Below are 15,618 nucleotides of genomic sequence, written 5' to 3' on the forward strand. Positions count from 1 at the left end.
CAATAGGCCTTCGCAGCGCTTAGCTGCTCGGGCCTAATAATAAACAGCACGATTACAATAGGCCTTCGCAGCGCTTAGCTGCTCGGGCCTAATAAAAAACAAAAGACCAGAGAGAAAAAAAGGTGTTTGCCCTTGTTGTGCTGGTATACTCACTTGGTAAAAGAAATATCTACTTTTTTGTTTTTGGCATCCTCAAACTTGCATTGTAGCTGCGATCCAGTCAGTGGCGACTAATCTGTGTTCTGGCACAATCTCAGGTTGCTGGAAGTCTGGGAATTTATGCTGTCACAACACACATTCAAAGGTTGTTGTTGTTGTTTTGGTTGCCTAAAAGGATTGGACATAATGTCGCCTGGTTTTAATTGTTTAGATGTTTGTGACGGTGCCAAGTGGTCAACCAGAAGGATAAAAACAGGAAGAAAAAGCATGCATGGATTACATTTACAATGGGCCACTAGTTTCCCCCAGAAAAATTGCTAAGTCCAGTGGTTGGGTGCCAGGGCAGTCATTCGTCCAGCAGCTTATCGTGTTTTTGAGTTAAAAAATGTTTAACGTTGACAGGAAATTTGAAAATATCACTTGATAGTTATGTGTTATTGAAAGATTGGAAGAGTAATACCTGAACACCAACTATAAAATCTAAAAAAAATGCAAACATTAAAAAAAAACTTTAATAAGCAATGCTTAGCCTGGCGGGGGCTCAAGTGAAGCCTGGTAGCCCGCCAGGCTTATAATACCCTGGGAGGAAACCGTTGGTTAGGGAACCCAGCCAATGTGAGACCCCCTCTAAAATGCTTATATCTGCCCACATTAATAGCCAAGTCACCTTAATATTCATTAATATTCACAGTGGAATCCGACTTTTCTCTACCTCATAACCCAACATCCCTGGTTTTTTACTGGTCTAAGCTAAATCACAGAGCAGGTCAGCAGATCTTGAGCTGTATTATAAGCAGATGTTGTGAACTTACTGCAGATACATTAGCAACAGTATGTACCTCCAGACTTTATGTGACCATAAGTTTGGATTTATAACAGCTTGCTGAGAGTTTCCTGGACTTGCCTTTGGGAAAATAGATGCGTCCAATCGTACATCTCAGAGTACAAAGTGTTAGATGCTGCAGTGTGTAAAGCATGTCACCACTGGACTCCATGTGGATCTCTGGAGTGATGAATTATGCGTCTTCACCTGCCAGTTCAGTGGATGAATCTGGGTTTGGCAGTTAGAACGGCACATTTCAAGCATAAGGTTTTGACTGTTTAAGAAGAAACACTTAGTTCTTCAACATCCCAAAAGATTTTGGATGATTTATCTTCACAACTTTGAGGGAACAGTGTGGATGTGCACAGTCATGTTGATCCAACACGACTGCACCAGGTGCATAAAAACACGAATGTGCACGTTTGGTGTGGATCTCAACCTGACAGAACACTTTAGTGATGAATCAGAGGAGAGACTGAGATGAAGATCTCTTGGTCCGACCACAGATGAGAACTAGCCTTTGTGGCTAATGCTAGCACATTTTGTAATTTAAACAACCTCTCACCTGCAATTCATGGGAGAATTCTTCACATCTAAACCTTGTGGAAAGTTTTTGCTGAAGAGTTGAAGCTGCTATGGTTGCAATAACATCACATTACATCTACCGGATGAAGAATGGGATGCAACTCAAGTTTATATGTTAGATGATACAATCTTTTAGAAATATATCTTCACACTTAAGCTAAATTACATAAAAAGCCCAGTCTTTGACAGATTCTTCAGTAACTCAAAACTCACTAAACAACACAAACTTTTGTTCTGTTTTATGTTTAGCAGTTGATTGAGTGTTGAATTTTTATTAAATATACCGTATTTTTCGGACTATAAGCCGGTACTTTTTTCCTACGCTTTGAACCATGCGGCTTGTAGCCCGGTGCGGCTTTTCTGTGGATTTTTCTTCAACCGCCAAACAAAATTCAACAAAATWAAATTTTGTTTTGTTTTGTTTCTAAATTTATAGGTGCGGCTTATAGTATGGTGCGCTCTATAGTCCGGAAAATACGCATCTTATAGGTGTTTTTGATTGTGATTCCACTGTAAGCAAACCTTTAGTTGCATCAAAACACAGGTTTTTGCTTAAAACTGACTTGCTTTCCGTTGAATGTGGAGGACAAACCTCTCGTTAATGATCCCAGCTTGCTTATAGGTTCAGAGTGGCGGTGAGAACCGACACCCGGTGGTGCCGGGGTTTGAATCGAGGCTGCTTGCAGAATCCGAAGGCTAAAATACTGCGTCTTGTTCACCTAAGAGTCGGCCTTTAAGCTGTTAATTTTCCTTTTAAGTATTTATCTGTATCTCTACTCATATCTGGATTGAACAACAAGCAAAGTGCGCGAAAAAAAGACAAAGAGTGGGATCGACTAATTAATAATGAATTTAGCCTCTGGCAAATTGAATTTCTAATTTCTCACCCGTTCCTCTTCTCCTTTAGTTAAATCGCTCCGCTTGAATATTATAGACGGCGTTCAACTTTTAATATTCTCACAACCCATAAAGCGCACGTTGTAAAACCGAACTGCTTGTGGATTTATTTTATTTTTTTCCAAATAAAATCGCCGGCACCTGGTTTTATGTCATCAGCTGCAGCGTGTTAAATGGTCCAGCCTCGGAGAGCAGCGGTTTTAGCCTCCGTGTTCATTCTGCATATCTAATTAGTCTCTGCAGTTGTATTTCCCTCTGAGCTGGAGGAGCCGTGGAGGGTCTGGCTGTGATTTATGGCCGTGACGGAGGCATGTTTAGGAAAATCAGTGAAGCCGAATTGGACTTTTACTCGTCGTTAGATCTTGGGACAGCTCGCGCACGACGTCGAAGCGGGTCGGCTTTAATGCGGCCGTTTTGAAATGACGGGACTATCATCACTGCACTTGTTTGTGTCACAGATTTGGCTGGGTTTTTTTTTTTTTTTTACTCTGGCTGCCGGCCTGGTTTTAGCTCCAGATGCATTTGTCATCTTCGTTTCAATAAGAATCATCCTCGACTGGCTCTGAAGCGGCTCTTGAGTAAGAATGGAGTGCAGCATTTCGCTTTTTGGCCATCAGTTATATGCCTGTCTGGAAGTGCAGCGCTTTTATTTTTTTTTATACCGTTTGATCATTTTCATTGACATCGGCAGACCTCCTAAAAGTCTTGATGAAAGTTAATTAATTTGTTTGATGGTTGTTTTATTTGTTTTTACTCCAAAGGCTCCCTGGCACATCATGAGGGAGCAATGTGCTATAAATTTATTTATTAACTAATCAATCAACACATTACTAAGTTCAGCACAGCTACCGCTGAACAAAATCATCTGTCTTTCACGTTAAAGATGGATATAAAAGATGAATAAACAGAATAAATGTTTTGCTTAAGTATAGTACGACTTCGTCTCATGGCTAAATACAGTTGAGCTCAAAATTATTCATACAGTTTAAAATCAACCCTGTGTCTAAGATAAGACATATATCTGTAGATATAATCAAAATGGTTTCCACAGTGTGTATTGATGCATAGGCCTGTCGCCACAAGAAATAAATCAATTAATCACACGATAAATTAAAACGGGCTCAATAATATCCATTTGCTTGATTTATTGTTTTTCTCTTTTTTTTCCCTCTTTCTACCAAAAGTCTCCGGTCTGGTGCTTTGGTCTCAACTAGCCTGTTTTTGAAGGCAATGTTGTCCTTCATTATCGTTTTATTGTTTGTTGTTTTGTTTTTCAATATTTAAATTGTCTTCCAGTTCCAGTGTTAAAATATTCATTTAGAATTTAAAGTTTGATGTTTTTGCATTATAGCCATTCAATTACTACTACGTCACCTGAAAATGGTATCAAAGCAGCAATATTATTGTTTGTCACAATAACCTCTGGGACAATTTATTGTCCAGTACAATGTGTTATTATGACAGATCCATTGATGCGTATTATTAACATGATTAGGCTGTTAAAATATGCAGTTATACATACGTTTAGACAGGGTCGCCAAGTATTCACTGACTTTAGCGAGACGCGGGTAGTTGTGGTTCCTGACCCCTGCAAATACAAGCGTATCTTTTTGTGTGACATAGAAAACAAATGCATCATGCCTCATAGTGCCTCAAAATCATAGTCATGTTGGGGATTTTCTGTTTGTTACAATAATAAAACGTTCTTAGTCCAATTTACTTGAAGAGATTGTCAAAGACGTTGCAGACAGCTTGGATGGTCTCTAGACTGGCTGGATTCTGGTGACTAAAAGGGAGTAAGAAGAGGATCTGTGATCAGGCCAGGAGACGCCCACCGTCTCAACAACCTGAGAGCATTTTTCCCAAATCCAGAGATAAGATACGGGTGTTCTGTGAGCTGGAAGTGTGAGCTACTTCCAGCATACGTGCTTCCAGTGGGAAGTTGACGAAACACCGGGTTATGGAAATGTCTCTAAAAGTATGCAGAGCCGGTGGGTGTTAAAGTGGTCTGGCATGCGACGCAGTTAGAGCCAACAAATCCAGATTTTGGCATTGATCAGCAGACTTCCAGGCCTAATACACTGGTTGTTTTATGCAAATCAATGTTGTAATTGTTGCTGCCTTCCCTTCGGATGCTGGGTTTTTTTTTTCCTGCTGCCTCCTAACTTCCCGGATTTGCTGTCTCACATCGTTTCTCTGCTTCGCTCCACAGGTGTTTCTCTCGATCGGACCACCTGGCCCTGCACATGAAGAGGCACATCTGAGGGTCGGAAAAGGAGAGGAGTGGACGAGGAAGACGACTGGTGGAGGATGAGGATGAAGAGGARGAGGAGTGGCAGGAGAGAGGAATGGCCGGAGAAGCTACGAACCGTTAAAGAGCAAAGACCCTCAACGGTTGCTTTGAGAAGCTCCATCGGAGAAGAGGGGAAAAAGGAGGAGACAAGGAGGAGGAGCTAGATTGTTGTTTTTCTTTAATATTACACATTCACATTTTGCAGTAGCACACACTTCGCACATCCGTCTTCTATTGCATCATCCCGGTGAACCCAGGCTGCTCTCGCGCAGCCTGCGGGTCTTGGACACTGCCAAACCGTGCTCGAGTCGCTCGACGAAACACTCCGCCGCCTTACTTTGTTTCTGTGTATTCAACCCGTTTACATTAGCGAGTCTTTTTGGGGAGGAAGCAGTCCAGCGGGGTTGGGAAACTCTTAAATATTCACTTAGTCAGTGCTTTTGAATACTCAACGTTTTTTTCTTGCCGTTTTTTTTTTATTTCTTTTTTTTTTTCCTTCATGAAACACATGAGGAAATATCATCCGCCGCACTCAGCTTCTGTAATCTACGTGGGAAAAAAAACAACAACGACGCGACGTCTGCGGGGAGAGGCGCCATGCGGATCGAGACTGACAATCGATGCCCCTCTCCACCACCACCCCCACCCCTCTCGCCCGACGGGGCGTTTCGGGGCGTTCGTGGGAAATCGATCAGCAGATGCTGCTGCAGCTCTCAGGCTCTCCTCCAAAAGAAAAAAAAAAAAAAAGGGAGTTCGCATCTCTCGACCTTCGCCGAGACGCCTGCCGCCTCCGCAGGCCATCCGACAGAAATGCGCAGCGACACTTTCTTCCCGTTTTTTTCTACTTTAAAGAACAATAATCCTTCTTATTGTTATACATAATCTTGGAAAAAGAAAAAAAAAGATAAAAGTAAGACACTTTTGCGCTTTTCTCTCTTGSAGAAAACTTCTTAGAGCTCACTGAAATGTTAGAAAGACTGGATGTCTAAGGTGACTTCAACAGAATGTGTGGGAAGCGAAGGAGAGCGTTGTTGGTCTTTTTCTTTTTTTTTATTTCCCGTGCGCACTGACTCTGCAGACTGTGTGAGCAGCCGATGGATGGGGTGAAAGAAAAAAACTGAATCAGCTCAGAGTAAAGGATCGGCGTTTTATTTGGACTGAAATAAAAGCAAAAAGCAGAGAGGTCTTCATTTTCTCTTCTCTGGTGCTCTTTCTGCCCCGCAACCCAACGCGGCTCAGAAACACAACAGCAAACCCCAGGATGACCTCCCGCAGTCTTAAGAGGGAGGACTCACACACTTACAAACTGGCAAACTCTTTTTTTTTTTTTGTTATTCATGAGTCTCTTCTTTTATTCTGAAAGTCATTTCCACCAACTCAGAGGAGYCATCTTCCTGGCAGCACCGCAGGGCGAGAACTGGGGCTCAGAAAGCTGCTTTTTGCTTTTTGCTGCTTCTTTTTTTTTTTTTTCTTTCCACACACGGGACTGAAGATGCCAGCTTTGACGTTCGCATGTTGGTTTTGGACAGAACTGGTCACACGGACCCCGGCGACTTTGCCTGTTTTGTAACCATTAACTGCACTTACTTCCTTTTTTATTTTATGTTATCTGTGCTTTGTTTTCTACAGCTTAAAATAAGAAAGAAAAAAAATGAAACACAATGGAAAAAAAAAATATAAAAGACTGTTAAAAATACAACACAAAAAACAGCTCTTTCTCTCTCTTTACACTTTACATACAGAACAAGCACACGTACTCCGTCAACACACACATACACACACATTTTGCAGTTCCTACGCTCCTGGCGCCTCTCAAGATAAGACTAATAAGAAATAGAAAAATAATTATTAAGCTAATGAAGAGAGTTGGAAAACAAAACGCAGCATGGCAGGCTTTATTGCAAACACACACACACACACACACACACACACCGCGGCTCATGAACACACACAGACAGACGCACACTCTTCGTGGAATTACATGTTCTGTTCCCAAATCTTTTTTCACAGTAGGAATTTAGCAACTGTTGTTTGGTGGAAGAGTATCTTAGCTCTCGGCTGGAGGTAACAATCCCAAATCCTTTTGAAGTGAGAAATCGGCTTGTTCTCAGCTCCAACAGTCACCCACGGAAACCCTCGCCGCAGTCTGCGCCTCGTGTTTAATCGGTTCCTGTACCGCAGGACGCGGGCTGTGTCATCGTTGGTGTATTTTTTAATTGGCGGGTGGGGAAGTGGGGGCAGCTAAACGTTAAAACAACTGAAGCAGATAAAATCGTAAAACCGCTAAAAAAAAACACGTTTTCAGCTAGCTGCTTCTATAAAATGTGGTTTCTTGGGAAAGTCTCCAGAAACGTTAATTGTAAATCGGAAATCGTTGGCATCTGAATTCCCAAATGCAGGTTCGATCCGACAAAGGAAGTTGARCAGCGTACATTTAGAAACTAAAACCTTACAGCGCTCCCCACTCTGAGTGCGTTTGGCTAGTTCTAAAAGTGTTTAAAAAGCTCAGAAACAAAGCTTTCGAAAGGGGCTGTGTGTAATTTTTAAAGCAAGCTTTTGTTAGAAGATTATAAGGAGCTGCCTGCAGTACACAGCTTCATTTAGAATAAATCCAGATTAGCTGGTCTCGGGGCTGGACGCTGTAAGCCAGTCCCAGAGGGAACAAGATCAAATTGAACCTTTTCTGTTTTAAAACCAATCCAATCGCCAAGGTGGTGCAACACCACAGCCTCCATTTCCTGTCACCAGTCATCACATTCTGTGTAGTTAAAAGGATGATTTAAATATTTTTAGAGTTGCATAGACTGATGTGTCATTTTTCAGTACAGAGTTGGTTTTGAGATGATGAAAGTCCACCTTGGTCACCACCTAATTTAGATTTACACTAAATGAAAGGTTTATACTTTCAGGTAAGATATTAACTCCTCATAATCTGTTAACAGAACCCCTGAAGTCTCTCCTTTGAGTTTTCAATGCCTTGAAAATGCTGCCTTTTTGTTGTTGTCAGCGCAYAGAATTTGGTGGAATTATTCCAAATGACAAAATTCAACTTGCCAATGAAAAATCCGARCAGATCCCCTTTGACGTCGCTTCCTAAATTATGCAGAATCGCTTGCCGTYGTTCGTTTATGAATTTTTAACCAACGTTCACAGAAATACCTAGAAATTTGTTGCTTCACCGGGAAGTCTCTCCGCCGTCTGTCGGATCACCTGCTGGGTTTTCAGAGCCACGCTCGTGCTTTCGTTTACGCGACCCGAATGCGAACGACATTAAAAACCCTTCAGAAAATATCAGGATCTCACATCTCTGAATGCCAACTTTGTTTGCTCAGTGGTTGCAGGGAAGAAAAAAAAAAAAAAAACAACACGAGCCTCGCCATCCGGGGGCTTTCAACGCCAACGCTCTCGCGGCTCCTCCATCCATCCGCCCACCAACACCTACATGCCCTGTAGCACACGCAAACAGTCCAACGCTCGCTGGTGCAGCTGGGTGAGGGTGCAGGTTCCTGAAGCTGGTCGGGGGGAGGGGGGTTGATTTCCACTCCCAGCATGCCCAGTCATTGTGCCAGTTGGCCTTGCCAGCATTCATTAGGTGAAACGGTGAGGGGAAAAAAAAAAAAGCCCCCTGAAGGGTGGAGGGAAGGTAGACGGGGTAAAGGGTGTAAAGGGTGGGGGGGGGTATATATACGGTGCAGCTTTGAACAATCGATACCAAAAACCTCCAGCGTGGAACTGCCCTTCAGCCACGGGCAGAGTCTCTCCGGTCAGAGGAGACCAGCGGGGCGCCGCCTCCGTACGWGTCCTGTGTATCTAACGGCAGCTTTCTCTACTAACTCTTCCTGTCTATGTGATGCAGTCAGGGTATAAAGTAAGTGCACCCTTTTTCGGTTCTTWAGTACCTAAATAGTAAACTGTCTGGTTCAAAACCGAAGGGAACGACGCCATGAAAGCACACTGCACAGCGTCGGTTCCTTAACGCAGAGCAAAAACACAAAAACCTACCAAGTATCTTTGGTCTAGTTTCTGTAGTGAATCTTAAAACGCATGAAATAAAACAAAACTAACTTGCAAGTAACTTTTCAGTAAGATGTAGAAGCTTGTTTTAAGTCAATAATTCCTTAATATTGATGAAAAAGGACTAGTTATAGGGTGAAATAATCTGCAGTGGGAACGAGTACTTCATCAATATTTAGGAATTATCRATCTTAAACAAGCTCTTATATCTTTTATATTTTTGCTGAAAAGTTATTTGTAAGTTCATTTTGTCTTATTTCAAGTKTTCCAAKATATTTTCACTGGAAATATGAACAAAAATACTTGGCAAGATTTTGTGTCTTTGCATTGCGAAAATGCCAAAAATGCAGAAACAGTTTGTACAAAAGTTCAAATCTGTTGAATTCGAATGTAACAAAATGGGTCCCAAGATGTGAACTCAAATATAATCATCGCATAAAAAATACAAATAAAACCCTAACGTGTTCAAGCAGATTGTATCAGAAAGAGGGTGCAAATATTTTATCATGGCCGCCTGAAAAAGCAGCTCATGTTTTGGATTTCAACACAAAATCTATGTTGATGTTTCCTTCCTTTTTCACTTTGCATAGAAATGTGAATGGAAACTGTCCCACATGGGGGAATACAATCATGACGAATGGGGATTGTTGCACTTTTGTGACTTTTGATGGCTTGAATGTTGTGTTTTTGTTTTGTTTCAACCCCGTTATCCATACTGTGAGCATAACAGTACCGCTTTCCTAGTGTGCAACCATGTTGGGGGAGACAATATGAGGCAGATGGAGTTGAATTATTATTATTGTTTTTTAATTCCCCCCCAAAAAATGTTTCATATACTAATTAGGGTTTTTSCTCTGGCTCTTAATTTATTCACTCATCAATATATCCCACGACGCTTATTGAATCAGAGGAATAATAGAAAAATCCAAGGACATGCCATGCACCTCGCGGGACTTATCCGATTTGAAACGCGGTAAAACCCCATTCTCGGCACGAATTAGCCAAAATCAATTTCCCATTTCGTTATCTTTCARGTTACGCCACTATTTTTCCCTAATGCTCCAGTTGAAACTGCAGCTCTGTCAAACCGTAAGCAAATAAACTCTCTWCCTGAAACAAATTTCTTTCTCTTCCCCCCCGCACTCCGACATTTGACAGATTTTAGAGTCACTTCAGATGCAGCTTCGCATTTGGTCCCCCTTCCTGTCTCTCAGCCTGTCAGAGCGGGTTTCCTGTCACTGTGTAGCTCCGGGTCCCCTGACRTCTCTGAGGCTCATCCGGGCCGGCTAGCTGCCACCGCGTGCAGCTCTGATTAGCATTGCGACTCCCAGCTCTTCTAGCTGCTGAGCTAATGAGATAGCTCTGGGTCACAGGGAAACGGGAATAGTACGAGTAGAGGAATTAAAAAAAAAAAAGAAAATACGAGGGGGGACCTTGAGCCACACGGGTGCCAGCTGTCCACAGCGAGTGGATGGATCTGATCTGGAACCGTTGCACAGAGAACCGGAACATAGTAGTGAGACTTGTAAAAAAAAATAAAAAAAATAACAAAAACATCTAAACTTAAATGGAAAAAGAAAAACTGGTTTTGCATATTAATCTTACCATCACTTAATAACCTGCCTTATCTCGCTGAATACATTTCAATAAATGACGCTTTCTCTGCAAATTCCCACCAGCTGGTCGATCCTCGCCCCCCCCCACCAAACCCTCCACCTGCTTTAACAACTAAAGTGCCATTCCAGTTTGTTTCCATCCGTCCCTCCATCCTCACCGCACCTCTTCCCTTCCCGTCCGCAGCAGTTGTCCACTGCGCCGTCAGCTGCAGGAATGCTGATTGCACACTTTACACGTTTTGCCCAAAGATTTGCATATTTGCAAGTGAACTGCTGTGAATGTAGTAGATGTAGTAGAAAGATCCACGAGGCAGGGATGCAGAAAACGAGAGACAGATGGAAGGTGGAAGGAAAGGGATTGTTTTTTTTTTTGTTTTCTTTTCTTACGCGACCATCCTGGTAGATCTTAATTACCGACTCTCCATGCTCTGCAACGTTCCCAGTCTGCTGGAACCCGGAGCCGAACTCATTGCTCATAAATGTAAAATAAGGTGTTCATGGTGTTACGGAGGCGCCGGCGGAGGGAGGTAGCTGTAGTTCCACCTAACCGCTTAGGTATACTGCTTGGTCAAGTCGTTCCAMATTAAACGCGGGCTTTGAGTYGAAAGCGTCGGCCTTAATGTTATATAATCATCACAGGTCAAAGTTCACTATTCTCATGGGTCGATAAAGGTCAAGGGAAGTTGACATTTACTCTGGAAGTTAATCTGATTGTGGGATTATCCCACTCAAACACTTGGTAATGTGATTATTTCAGAGCTAACCATATCTGAAGACAGATATGTTTTRATCATTTCAGCTTGGCTACAGATGAACTTTATTAATCTGAATTTTAAAAGGTTATCTTTGTGTACGCCCCACACTTTACTGGGCACAMCTTTTGGAAAATTGATCTAACATCTAATGTGGTGTGTTGGACATTYCTGAAGCAGTTCTGTTGTACTTTTCAACTCGTTTACACACATGCAGAAGACACACTTCAAACCTTTGCATTACGTTTCACATTTTACTGCCTTTCAGTTTCGTTTGAGAATTATTAAACAATGTTTTTAGATTATATTTCATTGCACACTGTGCTTATAGCATTAAGACACCCAAACTAGCACATGTGACGTGAGCCTACCCATTACTACATGATGGAAAATAACCAATTGAGAGTAAGTCAGTTTGTATCTTTGAGGATTGTGGTACCGCTGTTGCAATCCCAGATTATCAGACATAATTAATGATAGCTTGTCATCSATCGTCTAGCTTGTCTGGTTGTTAGTCTTTTTTTTTTTTTTTTCAAAAAGGACAACCAATTTGTACCATGATACGTCAATCATAAATACTGCAAATCGATGCAGTATCATTGGCATGTGTATAARAAGCATCTCATTATTTTATGGTCAAGGTAAATAATTGGTGTAATTAAGATGAAATTAATTGGTTATTTATGYATTTATTTAGTTTGTGTGGAAATTGATGAAGGATCACAATTTGTTAAAATAATTTCTGTTAAGTGGAAACAGTTTCCTCTTTGTTTCTTGCAGAGAAGTAAGTTGCTCATTTTGGCAGGGAAATGCTTAAAAAAAAGGAAATAAAATGCATCCATAAAAACATAGATTTAGCTGTACATAACAGAACTGTTTCATCATTTGTCCGAATACCTTTCCAATCTGTGTTTACGATGTGCTGACAAACAAAGTTTGCAAAACTTGAAAACAAAAAAAAAAAGCAGCAGCAGCCATTTGGGAGCAGACATTTTTAAACTATGACAAGTAGGCCTTTGGTGATCCCTTCTGGATCCAGGTAGAAGACTCCTCTGCRAAACCAAACRTTTGTTTTCACGGCTTCCCTCCACCTTGTCCTGAAGAGACATTGTTACTTCTGGCAGCTTTTTGTAAATAGCCTAAGATCTCTCGCGCAGATTTCYTTCTCTGTGCGAAACGATCAACGTTGTGACGCCACACCGTCCGAGACATTTCTCTAGATCTGCTTTAGTTTTTGCAACCATTGCACTACGTGATCATACTTAGCTCTTGCACTCTACATGTGCGCACACTGCTAGCCTAGTCTGTTTGAGCACTCTGTCCGATATCCACTTAACATTTAACACACAGCCAGGATGCACTTTGCCACCAAGGACCGTTTTCTGCTGGTCTAGTCTCGACAGATCGGACTGTGGTCCAGTGAAAGGCCCCTTTTCTTCACCGATACCCTGGGGGAGTCCAATGTACCACGCTGACTTTCAGTCCTGCTGTGACTTGGTTGATTTTCTTGGTATCAGTGCCATCCAAGTGACTCCTTCTCTAACTATTGTGTTTGTTCATGCTTGACGTGTTGGTATATAAGAGATTCACGCATTTTAACCCACTCACTTTATTATTTTTTTGTTTTGTCTGTACGTTTCACCTTACCCACCCTGAACCTTCCTGACCCAAAYCTCAACAACCAGAGCCCTCTGCAGCCCAGCATGTTCTGGAGGAGTTYTCTCTTGAGCTATGTTCTTTGGTTGGACCGCGAAAGGTTTTCTGCATCGACAGCAGATCTTTACAGTGCAATCTATCAATCTTTTATCCACTCTCCTGCTCCCTGTAGATGCTCAYTCTCTAGTTGTTACCTCTCTCCTTTTTCTCGCCTAGAAAACTTCCTCTTAAGTTCTGCTTCTAAATAGGTTTGGTATCAAAACTGTCTGACATTTTATCAAGCAATACACTATTGGAAATTTTTGTTCACCGACCAGATYGATCTCTTTATTGTAGTTGGGCTAAAAGTCTTTCGGACGTAACCGCTTTCATGATCTTGTTTCAGAAATGTTGAAATGAAACATGTCTTGGTCAGCTTCTTCTGTACTAAAGTTGTTTCCTGTGAAAAGTATTTGTCCCTTAGCAGATTTCATTTTTTTAGACAAATTTTTTATATCAGAGTTTTCAGATGATTCTTTCTTTTAACAGGGTAAAAAAAAAAAAAAATTATGTCAATCTGACAAAAAGTAATTGCYCCAAAAACGTGGTTTTGCCACTGGTGGTGTCTACAACTGTCCTTAAATTTCTGTAGTAACTCAGAAAGAGTCTTAAATGGCAGTGGAGGAATTTTAGCCTAATTTTTTGGAGAACTGTTTCAGTTCAGCCACGTTTAAARGTTTTGGGTTTTGACCAGTGTTGTTTAAAATCATCTATTTAAAAAAAAGCAAATGCCGAGATAACTGAGACCGTCATTTGAAAACTGCTTTCTGTATTCCTTCTGGTCATATTTGTCTATTAATAAAAGTAGTTTGTTAACTAATGTAGGTCTAAAGCTCTCTGGAAAGGGACAAATACTTCTTTACGACAGAGTACAAAGGGCAACTTGTATTGCAATTGAAAGGTGTATAAGGAAGTTTCTTCTGCATATAATATTGTAATGTAAAAGTCAGTAAACATTGTAAAAAAAAAAATCCAAAGAATGTCTAAACACAGTTTTGATCCTCATGCTATTGCTAATTGTGGACATACATTTTAAAACATCCTCAAAAACTATGTTTTTTTTTTATTGTTTATTTATTTCTACTAAATGTCCTTGAAATACTGACTGGCGTAAGTTTTTAACTCTTAAAATTACTGAAAAGGTCACAAACAAATGGATAAATACTTTAAGATCTGGTTACTTTCAGCTGTAATTTGTAGCATGTGAGGTTAAAAGCTGCTGGGTTCAAACRAGACGTTGCTAATCATCTCTCAGAATAATTAAAATGTTCCTTCTGGTTTAGCAACAAAACAAAACTAAAAGAATAATGAGCCAATCATGGCTTCCACCATATTTTACCACTAGTTCAATGTTGTCATTTTTCAAAGTGCTTTTTAAAAAAAAGAAATCTATGAAGTGATCATAATTACATCTTCATCATAAATTAACGTAAAAAAATAAAAATAAAAACACAAGGGTATTCGTTCGGCTGACCAACAGGGGCTCCTTGACTCATATGGTTCATATCAACATCATAATCACAAACCTTCACCCTACATCCCACTCCCGTCACCACCACCTCTGTTCAGTTTCTCTTATTTCTAATTCGTTTGTTTTACTTGCAATTTTTTGCTGTACAAAGTGTTTAAAATATTATTTGTATTATATGATGTTAGTATGGTAATGTTCTTTATTAAGGAAGAAGAAAATTTATTTTTGTTACCGGTCTGTTTCATAATTCTTTTCTAAATTGGTATTGTAAGATATCTATGCAAGAACTGTTAAGTGGAGCATTTTTATTTAAGAATGTAATATGTGTAATAAATGGTAGACTCTGGTTATGGCTCCTAGTGGTGTGTTTGTTTTAATTATAAGGCGCTCAGATAAAAAAAAACAACAACAAAAATCATGACTGCCATGAAAGTTGTACTCATGACTTGTATTTTGTTTAAACAGTCACACAGAAAGTGATGTTTTGAACACGTTATTTTGGTACTGAGATGAGCACAATGCTAAAAGCTTCCATTGCTAACATTAGTTAGCCTGATCCCATAGCACAACAGCTAGCGACTGCTCTGCAACCAAATTCAGTTAAAATCAGGGGGATGTTCCCGCATTTGACCTCCAATATATATAATGCACATGTAATGCGGCGCTGTAACAAACAAGTTGTCTTTAACAAGACAATTCTTACCGGTATATAAAAAGACACACACGCAATTTACGTAAGTCGCTATTTAGTTGTAGTGTGTCAGTCTCAGTACGTTCAAAAAACAAACAAAACTCTGGTTACGTCAAAAACAGAACTGTATCCACACGTTTTATGTTTCACTGTTTGTGTATATGTTGTCAACATTATGTTGTGCTATTTTAAATTATTACTTCAATTTTTATTAGTTTTAAGATGTACTGTTTAAAAAGCCCATCTAGGGACAAGTGCTGCGAATTAGCTGTTGCTATTGCACTGTGACACAAACATGGGACTAGGCCTGTCGCGATAAACGATAAATCAATTAATCGCACGATAAATTAAACCTATCGACCTCATTTTAATTATTGGCTTTATCGTCTCTTCCTGTCCTTTTCTCTTTCTGTTGATGACACTGAATGAAAAAGACTCAACTCCGGTGCTCTCCACTGACCCTCCCTTCCTCATTTCCTCAGTGTAATGTCCAGCTCACACTACACGAGTTATCGGCCCATTTTCAAAACCTGAGACCACACATTAGCCGACAGAAATCCTAGGTAGAACGGTTGGATCCGTTATAGCTAGGATTTTGTGCCCATGTGTCCAGCCACATGGG

At 40.6% G+C, this 15,618-nt stretch overlaps 1 protein-coding gene across 2 annotated transcripts in view; it reads left to right on the top strand.

Moving 5' to 3' along the window:
* Nucleotides 1-8,102, top strand: part of klf7b (Kruppel like factor 7b) — an 86,655-nt gene extending 78,553 nt beyond the window's left edge. For both annotated transcript variants that reach the window (XM_008432712.2, XM_008432718.2), the window contains exon 4: nucleotides 4,677-8,102. In XM_008432712.2, the coding sequence (XP_008430934.1) occupies nucleotides 4,677-4,728 (52 nt within the window). In that variant the 3' untranslated portion in view covers nucleotides 4,729-8,102. The remainder of the gene's footprint in view (nucleotides 1-4,676) is intronic.
* The last annotated feature ends 7,516 nt before the right edge of the window (nucleotides 8,103-15,618 follow it).

Source organism: Poecilia reticulata, linkage group LG2, assembly GCF_000633615.1.
Source record: "Poecilia reticulata strain Guanapo linkage group LG2, Guppy_female_1.0+MT, whole genome shotgun sequence".
NCBI lineage: Eukaryota > Metazoa > Chordata > Actinopteri > Cyprinodontiformes > Poeciliidae > Poecilia > Poecilia reticulata.